The 19,473-nt window shown below is 27.7% G+C and overlaps 1 protein-coding gene across 1 annotated transcript; it reads left to right on the top strand.

Annotated features, from left to right (window-relative positions):
* The first annotated feature begins 8,500 nt into the window (after window positions 1–8,500).
* On the top strand, window positions 8,501–18,831 carry LOC114423559 (kinesin-like protein KIN-14F). The gene is made up of 18 exons (XM_028390365.1): window positions 8,501–8,720; window positions 8,997–9,169; window positions 11,556–11,719; window positions 12,101–12,244; window positions 13,014–13,373; window positions 13,687–13,755; window positions 13,887–14,111; window positions 14,219–14,300; window positions 14,406–14,501; window positions 14,584–14,763; window positions 15,171–15,277; window positions 15,470–15,648; window positions 15,775–15,939; window positions 16,017–16,270; window positions 16,538–16,701; window positions 16,779–16,970; window positions 17,095–17,819; window positions 18,371–18,831. Exons 2-18 carry the CDS (start codon window positions 9,013–9,015, stop codon window positions 18,528–18,530), a joined length of 3,423 nt encoding a protein of 1,140 aa, XP_028246166.1. The 5' UTR covers window positions 8,501–8,720; window positions 8,997–9,012; the 3' UTR covers window positions 18,531–18,831.
* The last annotated feature ends 642 nt before the right edge of the window (window positions 18,832–19,473 follow it).

Raw genomic sequence — 19,473 nt, 5'->3', positions numbered from 1 at the left:
TTTTATAGTTATAGGTGTTTCAAATAATTTATTTTTATTTAAAAATTAGTTATGATTATAAAACTATAACTAGTTTTATAAAAAATGGGTAGGTATTTCAAATAACTTATTTTTGTTTACCCATAATTAGTTATATAATTGGTTTTAGACATAATTTGTTATAAAATTGGTTATATAATTAGTCTATTCATAATTAGTTATTTATTTATATTTTAAAAACTTGTTATAGTAATAATACTCACTTATAATCTAATTATTTATTAGGTATGGTTATAATTATGGAAATATTCAAAATATGAGCAACCCTACTAAAAGTTAATGTTTTATGGCCAAACAAAAGAAAAAAAAAAAAGGAAACCAAGGCATATCTTGATGTAAACAATGAGCTGTGTTGTCATTGCATGTAAATCTTTTATATCTTCTTTAGGCTAATCTTTGTTTGTATCTTTTGGCAGCTATATTGCACGGTGAGTGAGGTATGGATCTGATTCCGCCGGTATGAGCAAGTTAGTTTCACTGTATTCTATATAAATAGAATTTCAGAATAATAAAATAAAAATAATGACATGTTTAAAATTAAAATTAAAAAAATATTTTCTAAAAGTAAACAAAATAATATTTCCTTCTAACAAATCAAGAGCGTGTCTCTTATACTAATTTTATACATTAAAAAAAACTCGATCTGTTGAATATCAGCCCAAAGTTTATCAAACCCAATAATTCAAGGCAATAATCTGGATCATTTTGTTATGATATATTTTCTTCCTTCACCCATGACATTGTAAGAAGCAACTTTCTCAATGAGATGGAATGGAAAAGTGGGTAACAAAGTGATGAGCATGCATAGGTTGAGAAATATGAAAAGAGGCACGCAGATACCAAATGTTTAGCAATAAAATAGCACATTGACTTTATCATTATTTTTTTTAAAATCTAATGGTTAAAATTAATTATTTATTATAATTATTAAATCTTAAAAAAACAAAAAAAAACTCTAAAAGAGTTATTTATTCCCTCCATGTATATATGAATGCATCCCAGTGTGGAATTGCAATGGTAATGGACCCCAATCAATCATGAGCGACAACAATTTCTATTTCACTCATGCGTATCAAAGGAAATAAAGAATGTCATACTTTTTTATTTTCTCTCAACAAATGATTTGGGGTTGTTTATTTGCAACTACAGAACTCTTTGGCAGTTTGGCATTACATGAGACTGTGTGCTTTATTTCAGTCCACCTTTTCTCCACTCATCAAGCTCAATGCATAAACGCACTTCAACTAATATAATTGATCCTTTTTTTTTTACTTGGCACAACTAATTCTATAAATACCATACCTAATTTACCCTCTCGTTGACTCTTAATATATAACCCCCTTTCATGTTGTTTGAAGGTTCCATATATGTCTTCTAAATATCTAGGTATAGGTATAACTTATAAACATTTATGATAAGCTAAATTAATGATGGGGGAATATTTTTATTGACTTAATTATTGTTTTAGTTTTTGAATTTAAATGATGTTTTGTTTGTGCTTAAAATTTAAAAATGTATTTTGTAGTCTCTAAATTTTGATAAATTACTTTTTTAATCCCTAATATAATAAATTGATATTTTATATCGATTTTGAACACTTTGTGAAGAATTTTTTTAATACTTTGTAACAGTTTTAAAATGAATTACTATTATGATTTAATTTTAAAAAATTAATTCATTTTCTTACCAAATTGATTTCAACTACTTCTAAAATAAGCATAAAAATTTATCTTTCGTATCAAAATTAGTTTTAAGCAAGATTTAATTGTAGCTTTAGTCTCTGAATTTTTTGTGTGTATTTTTTTTAGTTCTTAAAATTTAAAATATTTTGTAGCAGTTTCTAATTGACATAATTTATTTTTTATTTTTTAGGCGTTTGAATTTTCTTTTTAAAATCGTCACAAAGTGTTAAAAACTGTTATAAAATGTCAATTTATTATATTAAAAACTAAAAAAAAAGAATGTCAAAATTCAAGAACTAAAAAAATTATTATTAAATTTTAGTGGCTAAAAAAAGTATATTTCTCAATTTTAAGGAGTAAAACAGTAAGCCTATTTTTTCTTATGTTTGATAAAAGAGAATAAAAACATTTCTTACATTATAAGAGGTCCATAAGAATGTTAACGAATATATGAAAATAAAACTTTTTCACTTTCGTAAAAAAGGAGGATAAAACTTTTACATGACGATTAAAAGTAAAGCTACTAAAATTTTCTAGCTGCAGTAATTGTTTCTATAATTCTTAAGAAAATTGAGTAATAACCAATTGCAAGAAACTCATTTTTCACAAATAATATATAGAGAGAGAGAGAGAGCACCTAAATTAGTACAGTATTTAGATTGTAGATATATTTACCATAGCGAATTGTAGTTCCTTTCCAATTTAATCAATTAGACTTTTTTAGGATATTCGATTAAGATTTTAAAAAATTATTTGACGATAAATAAAATCTTATGGATTTTAAATATTATATAAGGATATTATGAGTTATTAGATTTATTTACAAAACTTTTATTATAGTTTGGATTTTAATGAATTTATATCATAAGAATCTAAAAGATTTAATTTTTTTTTACAGATTTGTGAGATTTTAAATGGTTATGTGAATTTTTAAAAATATATTTAAAATTACAAGAGTTAGTGAAAAGATAATAAAAAATGATGAGATTTGGATAAAAAAGTAAAATTAATATATTTTTTTAATCTTTTAATAATTATATTAATTCTAATTTCATATCCTCTTATAATAATATTTCTTGCAATAGAATCATCTATTTTTCACCTTTGTATTTGAACAATAGATTTAATTGTTATAATTATTTCATAATAACTCTAATTACATGTTTAAATGGAATGCAATAATAAACATATACTAAAATGAAGTAATGAGGGTAAAAAATTGATATAGTCATTATAAGAAAAAGATGATCAGTCTTAATATATAAGATAAACATTAATTTAATTTAAAAAACAAAGGTAAAAGTGTAGAGGAAAGGAAAACATTTGTCTTTTTTTTTCAAAAAAAAAGAGAAATATATGTAAATATTAAAGAGAAAAAAGAATATACGTCATAAGAGAAAAGAAAAGTATGTTAATCAATACAAAAAATATAGTAAAATCTCAAGGATTTGAGTAAGATGACTTAATAAATATTTTATACTAAAAAGTCCAATAACATTCTTCATAAAATAATAATCTATCGAAATTTATATATTTTTGAATACCAAATTTTTTTATAAGTTATAAAAAAATTTAATTAAATACCACCAAATTTTGTTATTTTTTCTTAAAAAATCTTAAAAGTCTTAATTGAATATCACAAAATTTATAAAAAAAAATATTTTCAAATCATAATTTAATACACCCTTAATTAAGAGAAAAACAAAGTGTCATATTTAATAGAGAAAGTTTTCTACCATAATTAATGAACACACGCATTCACACACATACATAAGTGCACTTGTGTTAATAATAATAACATTTGTTTCCTTGTACCCTAGTAATGAACAAAACAAAAATATGTATGCAATTGGACAAGTCAAAGACACGAGAGAATGAGAAACCATATACAGAGATATATAATATACGAGGCTTCGCATAGCTGGGGATGAAGCAATATTATCTAGTGGAAAATCTTTTTATGATTAGCAATGATTCATTTTGTAATTCCCCTCTTTTGACAAAGAACAAAGTCTAATCTAATACTAATACTAAAACATGCATGCTTGTCGGTGAAGTTTCTTCCATCTTTAACCAACCAACCTTAAAGAAAACCAATCAACAAAATAATGAGAGAAGTTCCTCTTTATGTGGTCCATTAAATGGGGTGCAAAATGTAAAACCAGGAAAAGCACAAAGCTAACCCCCGCAATGATTTAAATTTTAGGGATCCAACGTTCGGAAACACCATTCCACCTTTTGCCTCTTGTTCTGTTCAAGCAAAATTCGAGGTATTTGGTTGGACATCTCCAATTAATTAGTGATATAATTAAAAATATAAAAAGCAATTCTCATTTTATGAATTAGTTTTTGAAATGGAATTATATTTAATTTAAATTTTAAAATACCAGAGTCTATCTTAATGGTTATTGGTTAGTATTAAATCTATCAAATCATCAGTTATCAAATCACTCAAAAAAAAAAAAAAAACTTCACTCTGCCAGAATACTTAATTCTCGACGTGAAAATATATGTTAAAAATCTCACATTAATTAATCATATAAAAAATGTATTATAAAATAGAAGAATTCTCATCAAATAAGTTATCATTTAACTAAAATTCTCGTGTTTTTTTTTATAAAAGAAAACTAAAATTCTAAAACTGGATTTGTGGAGTTGTGGACCATCATAACAGGTTTCAGCATAATAGTAGCATTCATCTTCCCCACTTGCCAGTCCTCAAATGTAGGGTTATTTATGTATTTTCCTGACAATAGCTAATGTAATCTTATTATAATTGTAATTCATATAATCATATGTGATTTATATTGCGTGGATTTCTCGCCTACCTTCTTTTTATCTTTCCTTTTCTCTCCCAAACATTAAAACAAATCACATCGCATCAGTCTCAACTCTCAACCAAAGAAAAAGAAACAATTAAATATGAGGAATGAAAGAGGTAATTTCTTCACTGATATTTTTTGTTCTTAAGTAACAATCTATCGATTGATCGAAATCAGTGCTACCAAGCATGTTGATTAATCAGTCAAAAGATCGTAAATTTTATTCCTTTGTTAGTTCTTTTTGCTGTTTAACCATCAAACTTTTTTTATTTTATTAATATGCCGTCCTTTATAAGACGACACTGTAATTTATAGTTCTTGATTTTTTTTAAGTCTATAGATTATAATGTAATCGCTGCACTGATTAATTAACGGAGTAGTCACTAGTCAATATACTGTTTCCTGTTTTTATTTGGAGAATAAATTTTGCCACAATTAATTGCTAACATTTATCTTGTAAATTGACGCCTTTAACATTTGATGGCGACTAAAAGGATAAAGATAAATTCTTGATTAAATTTGAATGATCATTATTTATCACTCAAATTAAAAACTACTTTAGATATAACTTTTAACGCAACCATTATAAAAATTCAACGATCTTTATCATATTTAATTAATATATGATTAAATATCAATATAAAAAACTTTTACACTTTTAGATCATTTTAATTAACTTCCAACAAAATAACAAGTTGCTCAAAAAGTGAGTCATTAAATCTAATTCACTTTTTTTGTGAACCAAAAAACATACTACTCGGTTGATAGTTTTTTTTTAAGTAAGAGATGACGGATGTTTATCAAATTTATTGGGATATAGATTAATTGTACTTATAATGCGTATGATTGAGTTCATTTAAAATAATTTTATACAAGGTAAGAATCAAATATAAATTCTTTCACTAAATTGTGTCTCACTCATATAAATACAACGAGGCTTTATACTACTGTGACAATCCTTTGTGATTGATAGTTTGATAGGTTAAGTGAATTATTAATTCACCTTTTTTTTAAAAGAAAATACAAATACAAAAAGTATAACAAAATATTCCCGCATTCCAAAGTTATAGTTTTTTTAAGATTATGACATATTGATTAAGAAACACTCAATATATTGATATAAATTTAGATAAGAATATCCCCAATTTTAAACTATTTTTGGCCTAAATTATCCTACTATTAACCAATAACAAATATATTCTACTATACATCAATTTATTTTTATGGTCGATGCCTGTTTTCAATAAGAATATTAATTTGTCCTCTTAATTATATCCAGGGGTATTGTTAGAAAAATTGTTTAACAAAGTTAAAATAATTATTATTATGAAATAAAAAAATAAAAACTAAGAGTCTATTTGAGGTGGTTTTTAGTTCTTAAATTTTAAAAAAAAAACTACAACCACTTTTTAGTTTTAATTTAAAAATTATAAAAACCAATTTTTAAGAATTGGTTAGTTTTAAGATAAACTCATTTAAAAAGTTTTTAATTCTTTTAAAATGAGTTCTAAGGTGTGTTTTTGTAGTGATGCCAACAATTTGATAGTAATGGTGATGGTAGGAGTGGTACTAATGATGTGATTGTGACAATGACAATGTGAGCCTGGATATGAATATATCAATAACATTAGTGATGATAACAATAATAATAACAATGATATTGGTAGTTGTAACAATGAAAAAAATCATTATTTGGTGAAGAGAGTATTTTTTTCAATAGAAAATCAAATTCACAAATTCTTTTTAGTTGGTTTTGAAAATAAGGATAGAAGTATTTTAAAATTAAATTTAAAATTATTTCAACTCTATTTTTGGTCAAACATTTTTTTTCAGAAAATATATTTATTTAAAAACAATAAAAACTTACGATCACCCTAAACGGGCTCTAAAAAACTATTAATTTAGAGTGCAGCTAATACTATTTTATAATAATAAATTCAAACTAAGAATAAGAAAGTAAAAAAAATCAAGTAAATTTATAACAAAAAAGGAAAATAAATTAAAGTTTAAAAAATAAAAAATGAGTTGATATGAATTAATCCAATCCCTTCGAGTTGGCCATTTCAATTGCAAGTTAAATAAATTGAGTTAGATTAATTAAGAATAATAACAAAAAGTCAACATTTATACATTTTATTTCACATGTTAAAACTTACCTCATAGTTCTAGCATGAATGAGCCATAAATGTAAAAATAGATACATATTTATATAAAATATTTTTCATGATCAAGTAATTAAACTAATTATAAAAAACTAATGAAAAATAAAATTTTGTATGACTTTTAGAGTTATTATTATCAAAAAATTATTAAATTTTTCATACGTGACGATTTATAATTAAATAACACTATAAAAATTATATTAATTATTTTTTTCCTCTAAATGTAAAATCAAACTTGTGTCTAAGTGTCTTTATTTAACTAAGTGATAGATGTTGGCTACTAATAGTATCAAATTGTTTGACCACTTAGATATATAACAACCCAATGACTGTTAGTAGTTAATGTGATGTGAATAATAGTCGTTGACAATAGCCATTCGCATATGATAGTTACCAAGTTAATATTATTGACTATTAGAAAATGAGTAGTCCATGGCATTTTCAATATTTGAGATATAAAATAAGCATTTACTGAAAAAATCAATTTCGAAAACTTAGCCTGACTAATGATTAGATAAAAAAAAAGGCATGTCGCAGTCGAAAGGTAAAAAAAAGTATCTAAAAAAAATTGAATTTACATTATGATTTTTTTTATCAATACTAACATGTATTAATCATCACATTTTTATTAAGAGTCATTTTAATTATAAACGATCAAGTTATAAATTAATACTAATATTTAATATACCAATGCTAACAAGCAAAAATAGCAATCTACCTTCCCAGATTAACTCTCCAAAAAAGAACTTTAGTCTGTATTTTCAATAATCTCGAGTAACTACATTTAGTACACCATGGTACTGGTAGGAAGTGCTTGCCATGTCATTTATATATGCCATTATTGTCTTTAAATGATTATTTATTAATAATAAGTAATCTTGTCGGTATAGTTAATAATAAATAATACTAAATGTTTGGCAACTTCAATCTTATACTACTTTATTTTGTATAGTTCCATTTTGATTTTTTTTTAATTTTCAGTATAAATATTTGTACACTTTCTATTAATTAAAAATTACATAATATATATATATATATATATATATATATAAATTTTCCAGTAACTACTATTATAAAAATCAACAATTTCATTGTATATGTTGATATATCATTAAATGATAATATATATTTTTAATTAAATTCTTCTATTTTGCACTTTATTTTTCTTAAAGAAAAGAAAAAAAGTACGTTTCTTTTTTCCCTATTTTGTTATAAAAATTGTAAAACAATATTGCAAAACATCAAGCTTAAAATAAAATTTTCATAAAATAAAAAGTATACGAATTTAATTATAACTTAATACCATTTAATTATAGATTATTATAAACTAGGCGTGGAACCGTGTAAAACAGGAGGAAAAAAATTGAAAAAATAAAAAAAATATGGCTGGACAGATTTTAAATATATATAAATGATAAGATTATTAACTTTATGATCATTAATTAATTACTTTGAAAATAATATATAAAATTATTTCTATGCAACTGATAAGGGTGAATTTTTTTATAATTAGAATGCATGAAAATTATACCCTATATATATATATATTATACATATTTAATTTAAATATATTGATAGTAACATAGTAATATTATTTAATTTTATAATAATTATTTTAAAAATCATATTTATTTATTTTTAATTAATTTATCAATAAATCATATTTAAGAATGTTAAAAGGATATGAATTTATATGATCGCATGACAGGACGCATCTCCGTCAAACGACGCCGTCTTCTTGTGCTATATTAGGATCCGACAATGCAAAAATAACAACGTTAAAATTCAAGCCCTTCAAAGTTTTCTCGTGTCTCTTTCTCGCTCGCACTTCTCTTTTTCTCTCCATTTCTACTCACACAAACATTGAAGTCAATTAAGCATTAACATAACCCTCTTCGTGCTTTTGAATGCTATCTCATTCATTCATTCACAAAAGCCACTACAACCCTTCTTCCACTTCCATAACCTCATTCACAAAACTTCACTTTCTTGCTCTCAACTTTTCACTTCCCCAGGTAATTTAACTTTTTTTTCTTCAAATATGTCTTTTTATTTTTAAATGTTTATCATGGCAAGTTTAGTCTTTGTACATATCAAGCTACCCCAATTTATTGTTTTTTTTCCTCTAGGCTTTGTCATTGGATATCATACATAAGAATTATGTTGTGTATGCAACTTTTTTTTATGCAATTTTTTAGGGTGAGAAATTTTTTTAAAAGCCCAATGTGAGAAAATATTAATAAGCATACTACTTACTATATTGTTGTCTAATATCCTTGGTTTATTATCAGAAAAATTAAGAATAAGATGCCACAAGAGAGCTCCCAAAACTCATTTTTTACATCTCCTTCAAAGAGAGGATTGAAGAGTTTGGTCTCCATCAACAAGGAGGCTTCATGCACTGCTGCCACAGAAGAGAGTTTCAATGATAATGAATTGGCTCAGAGGAAGGCAGAGGAAGCAGGTATGGTTTTTAATGTGGGCATTATTTGTCTCCTATTAACTACACCATAATGTCTACTTAGATATAAATACAGGTATATATATAATGAGTGCAGTTAAATACCAGATACATAAATAGGATAGTTTAATCTTCAAATTATTAGTATAATTTTTTTACAATAAAAACCATTAAAATAACTTTATGTATAACTTTCTGAAATAATTATTATAAATATTAATAATTTTTCATGATATGATGATTCAGGATTGATTGGTAATATAGAAAAACTTGTACACTCACAATTTATCCTGATTAAATTCTAAATAATATATATTCTTCTTTTCATCTCTAAAAATACTACTGATCTATAAAATTATCAGAAAATTCAAGACATGGCTATGAGTTTATAACTGCATAAAATCAAGTGCATCAAGTCTAACGAGTAGTATATTGATCTTATATACTTTTCGTTCAAAATTAGGTTGATGCTTTGGTATTAAAAAAATCATATTGATTGATGTTTTCAGTTTTTAATAAAACATTAAAACATTTATTCCAATTTTATCTCTTCATATTATTGTCTTATAGAAATCATTTTTCTTAATCCGTGGATAAAAACTATAGACATTAATCAATTTGAAATCGAGGTTCACTTCCTTTCCTTTTTTTCTTCTCAAAAGAGAGTTCATATCCTAAATTTGGAACCCATATTTTCTTCTCTTGGAAAAGCTTATTGGAAGTAGCAAAAGGGTACAGCCTCAGCCTGCAAATTTATGAAAGTAGAAATAACTTTCTTAAACAAAAATCGTTGCACATCTGTGGTGTATAGTTCCTCTTCCAGAAAAATAAAAAAAAGAATATAATAGTTCTTTGTCAAAAAGTAGATAATTGACAAAAGATGCTTGAGTTGAGGCACGTTTCTAGGTGTGATGTTTGTTTCTTATGACCAGAAGAAAAGAAAAGAAACAACATATCATTTGGTTCTTTTAACGTAATTTATTTGTTTCCAACTTGTGCTTTTTTCTTTTTGGTTCATCCAAATTATTACTTGGACCCCTTTTACTTAACAAAAGCAGAAAAAAGCAATGGTTAGGTTTTATATATTAAACATATAATGGCTTGCTAGAAAAAGAAAAAGAATGAGATGTAGCAACAGACTGATAATGAAGAGTAGTCAGTGGGGGAAAGTGTGTGTGCACTAAAATGAGTTAGCACCCCACCACTCAATAACGGTGTAGGACTGTGGCCTTGTCTCTAAGGATTGGGTCCAAATTTTGTGACATCAAGTACTACTATAATTAAGAAAAAAAAGCACCCATCTAACTCAATTGATAAATAATTAAATTTCTTAAATGTGATATCAAAGATTAGTCTATAAGTAAAAGAAAGACTTTATCTAAAGAATATTTTTTTTTATAATAATTTTTGTCTCAGAAGAAATTAGTCTTATCAGTTTAAAAATATGCTTAGTGCAAATAAAAAAGTATCATAGCCGAAAGAGTTTTGTAACTATAATTTTAGAACATAATGTTTGGCATTATCGATTAAGACCGTACATTCAAGCAACAAGCAGCATAATTTTGTAACATCTCAAATACCACTTTGCTGCTATCAATCATTGCTAGTTTCCTTTAACTTTGACATTTTTTTTTCTTTTTAATTCATTGTCACATTGGTTACCACATCCTTTACAATTTTTCTTTGCTTTTATGACATGTTTTAATGTAAAATTTATAATCAAATTAAATTATTCTAGACACATATTTTAATTTATTTAAAAACATAAATTAATTTTATCAAATTTAATTCCACCTAACTTCTAAATAACCATCCCTTAACTTTTTTTGTGTGTGAATGATTTTGACATAACACGACCATTGCCCTCCCTTTTCCTGCCTTCCTACCACATCTTTCACTTACCTCAGGGTGGAAAAAAAATTAGAATAGAGACATGAAATGTGTTTTTATTTTGCAAAAGAAAAAGAAAAAGAAAGTTATCATTTAAAAAAAAACTTTTAAATTGCTTTATCTTTCGTCCCTGAAATGTAAGCCCGTGAATTTAATTTATTCCCAATAAAATTTGTCATTTTTACCAATAAAGTTAAGATTGTAACCTAAAAAACTAAATACAGTTAAGATATGTGAACAAGGCACTAATTACAAAAAAAGTCTCAATTAATAAAATATTTTTTAAAATTAAAAAAAAATATAGTTTCGTCAAATTTATAGTTTAGGAGGCCAAATAGAAGAGAAAAACAACTGTTTACTGTTGAATTAATCTTGAATAGTCCTTAGAACTATAGTAAGCACACGGAACTAAATTGATTTATTATAGCATTAATTGTTGTTTATTATCTGCAATGAGGAGGATGATCTTAGTTGTTTGTTGAATGGTGAATGGTGGAAGCTTTGAGAAGATACAAAGCAACAGAATGGCTACGTGAAATGGACCATGTGGCATCATCATCACTCTCTCCAACACCCTCCCAACAAGACTTTTGCCTTTCACTCCGCAATGGCCTCATTCTATGCAATGTCCTCAACAAAGTCAACCCCGGTGCTGTCCTTAAGGTCCCACCTCCTAATTCTTCCCAATTTTTTAGATAGTCTTCAATTATAGGTGTTACATCTTATTTAATTTTATTATTTTTATTAAATTTTAACCAATAAAAAAACATATTAAAAAATGTGTTAGTATTAGTAGCCCTCCTCGTTATCATATAGTCAGTTTTTTTTTTTTAACTTTATTGTATAACATAGTTAAAATTTTCAATTTAGAAAAAAGAATAAATAATAATCAAGTAGATATTAGTTGAGAGTTGAGACTATATAGTCCCATCAATGCAATAATTTCTCCTCATTTCTAGTTGCATTTTCTGTTTTTCTTTTCTTTTCCTAATAAAATGTTTTTTTTCTTCTACATTTGGTTGTTTTGTGTATTGGGCTGCATAGGTGGTGGACAATCCTGGGCTTGCTGTTCAGTCTGCAGAGGGCGCGGCCCACTCTGCAATTCAGTATTTTGAGAACATGAGGAACTTTTTGGAGGCTGTTAAGGATATGCAACTTCTCACATTTGAAGCATCTGATTTGGAGAAGGTTTGGAATTAGAGGGACAATATATTACTGTATCTTCTTATAATATTTCGTATTAATCTTTTAATATTTCATAAAAAAGTATTAGATGAAAAAGAAATATATTTAGTTTTTAAAACCATAAAAAATATTCAACATATTTTTATTTAGTAAGTAAAATGTTAAATATTTAAAATTATTCTATATTAAATATTAAGTTTCTAAGTTTAATTATATTAAGGAATTATTTCTAAATTTTAAATAAAAATTCTTTCGAATTTTTTTTGGTCTTAAAATTCTTTTGAATTAATTATACATATCTTCTTTATATTTTTTTATTGTGATATTCTTTATAATTTTAAATATGTATCTATATCTATATTCTAATATATAATTTTAAAATTATACATGAATTGACAATGCACATTGCTTTTAAATTTAAATTATATTTTTTTATATATATTCTTAATTTATTTTTATATTTTTCTTAAATTTAAAATTATCAGTGAAATGTATATAATACTTTGGTAGTCACTCTTATTTGAAATATGTAAGATGACTAAACGAGTACAGGCTAAATAATTAAAACTAAAATAGGAACAAGTAATTTTTGTAAACAAGTTCAGCTGCAAAAAAATAAAATAAAAATTGTTCCAAACACATTTTGCCATCTTGCTATTGAAGATAATACCTTGTCCCACACTCAGTTATAGATTTGATTTGTTTCTTTAATTATTTTGGCAATATTTTTGAGATTACTGTTGAAGGGGGTTTATGTAACTTGGAAATGCAGGGAGGTTCATCAAATAAAGTTGTGGACTGCATTCTATGTTTGAAAGGGTTTTATGAATGGAAGTTATCTGGTGGGGTTGGTGTATGGAGATATGGTGGAACTGTGAGGATCACTTCCTTTCCAAAGAAGTCTCCTTCCTCCATAGTTGGCAGTGAAAGTGCTGATGAATCATTGGATGAGCCAGAATCATCACAGTATGAACAACTGCTAGAATTTCTTCAACTATCTGAAGACTTCTTGATTGAAGAAACCAGAACTGCCAATGCTCTTGCTTTCCTTTATGATCACTTTGGACTCAGACTTCTTCAGGCTTACCTTAGAGAGGCCAATGGGATTGAAGATCTGCCTTTGAATGCAATGGTCGGTAAGATCCTTTCCAGATTGTTGTACTGTTGTAGCTTATATTCTAAATTGTATAAAACTTGTTTCTTAACTTGTCTGATTAGTAGATGGGTATTATAAAAAAGAGTGTGTTACTCACTAAGCTAAGCATGAAAAGCTCTCACTTCATAAGAAAGATCGACAAATATAATGTCAATTGAAATTGCACTGCTATTGAGTATATAAGACTAGAAAATAAGATTATTGTTTTAGTTTTTTTTAATAGAAATTTGCATAAAGTTTTCCTAGCTTCATGTAGTCTTATTAGTGTGATATGGGTGACAATTTATAGGTAATTGATACCTTACTCAGCAAGGTAGTCAAAGATTTCTCATCTTTGCTTGTTTCTCAAGGCAATCAGGTACTTCATTGATTAATGTTATGTATTGCGGCTTACATTTGTTTCCTAACTTCACAATTTCTATTCTTGTAGCATTTTCCTTTTCCTTCAAAAGGTTTCCTAAAGTACACCTTTTTAACATTTTTTTGCAGCTTGGACTTTTCCTGAAGAAAATACTAAAAGTTGATATTGGTTGTCTCTCAAAGAGAGAGTTCATAGAAGCCATCTCACTATATCTTAACCAAAGAAGTAGTTTGGCATCAAATGATTTCTCCAAATTCTGCAATTGTGGTGGAAAACGTGATAGTATTCGACAGAATGCCAATTATTCTGCAAAATATGTTGAAGTGATCAATACTCAACAGAAACAACTTGAGGTACAAATTGGATAGTAGGCCTTACTTCTCTTTTTAGTTGTCACTTTTACATATTAGTTTAGATTATCTTTTTAGCATCATGTGCTAAGGGTTTTCTCTGGCTTCAGGGTATGAAGTACTTTTTTGAAGAGACAAAATTGGAGGTCAGACAAATTCAATCAGAATGGGAAGAAGAATTGAGTAGGCTAGGTAGCCATCTAAGAATTGGTTTTCATTAAAAAGATATCTTCCTTGTTTGTAGAAGTTTTTAATATGATATTCTTTAGATTGACTTGAGTTCTATGTCATACTTAGAGCATCATATCAAAAGCCTTGAAGTGGCCTCCTCTTCCTACCACAAACTTTTGGAGGAGAACCGCCTTCTTTACAATCAAGTACAAGACCTCAAAGGTGAACAAGAATCCAGGTTCCTTACAATCAATTTAATAGATATACTTATTATATTTTGATTAAAAAAAATTATGCTTTACAGGAGCCATTAGGGTCTATTGTAGAGTAAGGCCATTCTTACCAGGACAATCAAATGGACCCTCTACAGTAGACTATATTGGAGAAAATGGAGATATGATGATTGTAAATCCCCTTAAACATGGAAAAGATGCTAGAAGGGTTTTTTCATTCAATAAGGTGTTTGGAACAAGTGTAACACAAGGTATTTTTAATTTTTCAACATATTATTGCAAAAATATATTGGGTCAATATATACTTTGTTGATTTGCTTTAAAGGTTAAAATTTTGTTCTGTACCATTTGTAAATTGAGCATGGTCTCTGTGAAAGGAAAAATCCTTTGTGAAGGGGGAATTCACAAAATACTTGGAGTATTCTTTCTCCTGTTTATTGTTCAATCAATAAAACCTTTCCTTGGTTCATAACAATTTGAATACATCATATTTGTGTACAGAGTCTTTATATGCCAATAATGGTCATGCACTCATAGTATCATATCATGATAACAAATTTATGGTTTTCTTACCAATAAATAAATATTATGTTGTTTAGAGTTTATATCTTGTTGGTTCTTATATGAAGCTTTTCATGATGTTTTTTGTCATTCGCAGAACAAATTTATGCTGACACTCAATCATTGATCAGATCTGTTTTAGATGGTTATAATGTATGCATCTTTGCATACGGACAAACTGGCTCAGGGAAAACATACACAATGGTATGATACATGCATAAGTTCTTTGTCAACATACAACCATAAAATGTTCATTTTATAGACCTTGAAACCTTAGATACATCAGAATTAGGAAAACAACTAGGTTTATAATAAGTTCATTTATGAAACATTTTGTCATTTCACCGTTTTTTTTTCTGGTTCATGTATATTAATGTTATTAACTTGCTTGTGCAGAGTGGCCCTGATCTGACAACTGAAGAGACATGGGGTGTAAACTATAGGGCTTTGCGTGACTTATTTCATATATCAAAGGAAAGGGCAGGTTCCATAAAATATGAAGTTTTTGTTCAGATGATTGAAATCTACAATGAACAAGTGAGAGATTTATTAGTCAGTGATGGCTCTAACAGAAGATATCCTTTAAGCAATGCTTATATCTTGGTTCTTTATTCAACAAGGCAACTCAAATTTTTAATTTTATATGGAAATTAGCAATGGCATTTATTTTGTATCCTTTTCAGTTCCTTAACAAGATATACATTAGACATACGAAACACTTCTCAATTGAATGGCATCAATGTGCCTGATGCATTTTTAGTTCCGGTTACTTGTACTCAAGATGTTCTAGACTTGATGAGAATTGGTCAGAAGAATCGTGCCGTGGGTGCTACAGCTCTAAACGAGAGAAGCAGCCGTTCTCATAGGTAAAATGTCAACTTTATGAATATAGATGTGATGCGACAAATGGATAGATAACCAAGTTCTTGCTTTTCTGTTGCAGTGTTTTGACTGTTCATGTTAGAGGAAGGGAGTTAGTTTCCAACTCCATTCTTAGAGGCTGTCTTCATCTTGTGGATTTGGCTGGAAGTGAGAGGGTTGACAAATCTGAGGCTGTTGGTGAGAGACTAAAGGAGGCTCAACATATAAATAGATCACTTTCTGCACTAGGGGATGTTATCTCTGCCTTGGCACAGAAGAGTCCACATATCCCTTATAGAAATAGCAAGCTCACACAAGTGTTACAAGATTCTTTAGGTAAAAGTTTTCCATTTTATTTTTTCCCTTTTGGTGCAAATTACTTATTATAATAGGTTATAGAAGCATTAAGATTTTTGACAACCTTATCGTTACTACAAATACAATATTTCTTCAGGGACCAGGGTGTTAGATTAAATAGATAAAAGATTGGAAATTTGAATACATATATTAGTGCATTTGGTTATTTCCATAGTTGTTTTCTTGTTTGAATTTATGTAAAATTAACTTTAGATATTTGTCATTCTTTTGTTGTTTGATCAATAGGAGGGCATGCTAAAACTTTGATGTTTGTTCATATAAATCCTGAACTTAATGCTATTGGGGAGACACTTAGCACACTCAAGTTTGCTGAGAGGGTTTCGTCCATTGAACTTGGAGCTGCTCAATCTAACAAAGAAACCGGTGAAATCCGAGATCTAAAGGAAGAGGTTTGGATTTTAGTTATAAGTAGTGCAATTTTGAATGTAACATGCATGACATATATAAATAGTTCTTTCTTTTTTAGATATCAAGTCTCAGATTAGCATTGGAGAAGAAGGAAGCTGAATTGGAGCAATGGAAGGCAGGGAATGCTCGAAACGCCCTTGATTCTCAAAAACCAAGAGCTGTTTCACCTTTTCAATTACCAAAATATGGCACTAGTGGCAATATGAAGCATGAAACTGGTCAAAGACTCATGGATGATAGAAGCTTTGAGGTTGTTAAATAAAAGATATACCTACTTAAAGAAATATATGTGAATATACATTTGGAAATAGTGCCATACTGATGATTAATTCACATATATTTTCTCTAACTTGTTCTGAAATTCTATTTTTCAGTCTAGAAGTTGCTCTTCTGGTAAGCAAAGAAGGTCAAGGTTTCCCTCATCATTTATAGACAAGGACTCTATGCCAAAAATGACTCTTCTGAGTGAAGAAAAGTTAGTGAGCTCAGGGAAAGGAAGATCACCATCTCCTCCAGTGAGAAGATCATTATCAAATGATAGAGGGACAGTCATTAAAAGCAAGGCTAAAACTGAAACAACAGACAACCAACCAATATTAAAGCATCCATTTCCTGCTAGAGTACCAGCTAACAAATCCATTTCCACAATGCCAGTGGCTTCATCCACTGACAACAACACAAGAATGTATGTGAATTCACAAGAGCCGGTAAAGCAGGAAAACATTTCTGAAACACTCTTCAACCTCCAGAAGGTAAACTATAAGAAAGTACATCAAGAACATGAAGAGGAACAATTCAAGCAAGCACTCAGTGCAGTAAGACAAGGTGGTATTAGAAAAAGCAAGTTTGAGAGTAAGGCTAAAGCCAAGCATCCTCCTCAACTATTATCACCCTTTAAGATTCAAAAGCCTGATTTGATCGCAACATTTATTCCTGACATGGATTTTGCTGGTGAAATGACTTTGGAGCCAACTCCAAAGAACGATTACTCTGAGGCTGAAAATGATCTTAGATTTATGGAGTCTGCTGTCCATGGTGCTTTGAGTCTCAAAAAAATACGCCAGAACTTTGCAAGGAATTTTCAGAACCTTGAATCAAGGTATGGCTAACACTAGCATAGAGAAGCTTTGCTTGTTTCGTTCACTAGTTTATTTCTTTTCAAGGTTGTGTTTAGGGTGTGTTTGGATCCATGTTTTGCATACTTCAATTTGAGTAAATGATGAGTCAAACATAATTTTCTCATTGACATTGATATTTGGAATTGCGTTGAAAACATGATTCCAAGTTTTAGACTCAATTCAAATGTAAATGAAATTATTAGAAGTAAGTTTTGCATCAATACTAACTCGAGACATGTTGTTTGTTCCATATATATACCCTTAGTTAGACTGAAGTCATTTTGGTAATTACACACTCATGTTCAACTTTGATTGCAAGTTTCCAAGCATCACTGTGGACCCAAATTAATTTTCTGATATATGTTACTCAAACAAAAATAATGTTACTACAAATTCACCTTTACTTAACATCAATTCTATAAAATTGCCATAAAAACCAATTTTACAAAAGCATATCCAAACAAACACAAACACGAACTCAATAACATCATTATATTGTTAATGATAATAGAAACTTTTTGTCCACATGCAGAGGAATAGTGCAAACAGGAGAGCCTTTATTGGTTAGCAAAGTTGAAAACAAAGTCGTGAATGGTTCGGGTAGCAATCTTAAAGAAGGAAGCAATGCATCCACGCCTGAATTTAGAAGAAGCCGATCTACCCCACGTGGAAAGTTTTTTGGTTTATCTTGAGGATTTCATGTTGAACAGTGAGTATTTTTTATAGTATTTTTTTTTTGTACAGGAACTACAGTCAATGTTTGAGTTCCAGCACACACACTTTTATACAAACTTTTGAGGTTAATATGTGCAATCCATCTCTTGTAATTTGAGCATGTTTTGTAATTTGAAACTTCATATATTTATACATATTTCTGAGTCATTGGGTTTTCTTGTGTACACATTTTTATTCATAATTAATGTATTTACAATATTTTCCAAAGATGTTATCAGTAGATATATATTTAGTACTATTTTATTCTCTTTGTAAAAAGTGTGTAACATATGTCTGATCGTATGGTAAAAAATGAATTTAAAAAGCTATTTACAAATGATTGCAATTGATGATAGTTATGATACTTTACTTGGCTGTTTCCTTAATAAATATAAGCATGCTAGTAAGGTGATTCGTAATTTCAAGTTGATTTGATATGGCTCAAACAATTGTTGATATTTAGCTTATTCTAGATCGTTGGTGTCGTTTTATCTAATAAGTGGAGCCGTGGAGGCAAAATATTAAAGTAATTAATCTTTTTTTTTTCCAAATTGATTTGCTAAGGGAGCTTTTTGGGCCAATTTATCAATTGTGGGTAATTTTTTTTTTCGAAATGACCAATTGGGGATAGCTTTGAATTATTACCTATTTTTGGATAAGTCGTATAAGGTTTTTTTTATGACTTCAAATTCATTTTTTTATTTTTATTTTTGTTTTTCGTATTATTTTTTAAAATTATAAATAATTTTTTAATTTAATTATTTAATAAATATTTTTTTCTTTTTTTGTTTTATTTAATATCTTGTATATATTTTAATATGGTTTTATTTAATATTTAATATATTTTTTAAATATTACTTTATTTAATATATTTTGCATATATTTTTTTAAAATTCTACATAATTTTTTAATTTAATTATT

This window comes from Glycine soja, chromosome 8 (genome assembly GCF_004193775.1).
Source record: "Glycine soja cultivar W05 chromosome 8, ASM419377v2, whole genome shotgun sequence".
NCBI lineage: Eukaryota > Viridiplantae > Streptophyta > Magnoliopsida > Fabales > Fabaceae > Glycine > Glycine soja.
Note: the sequence above shows the minus strand (reverse complement) of the source record. Positions and strands in the feature narration are given on the sequence as shown.

Coding starts and splice junctions, on each gene's coding strand:
- LOC114423559 (XM_028390365.1), top strand. CDS start 9,013: ATGCCACAAGAGAGCTCCCAAAACTCATTTTTTACATCTCCTTCAAAG. Junction 13,756..13,886: donor TTGTTTCTCAAGGCAATCAG/GTACTTCATTGA, acceptor ATTTTTTTGCAG/CTTGGACTTTTCCTGAAGAA. Junction 14,301..14,405: donor AGAAGAATTGAGTAGGCTAG/GTAGCCATCTAA, acceptor TGTCATACTTAG/AGCATCATATCAAAAGCCTT.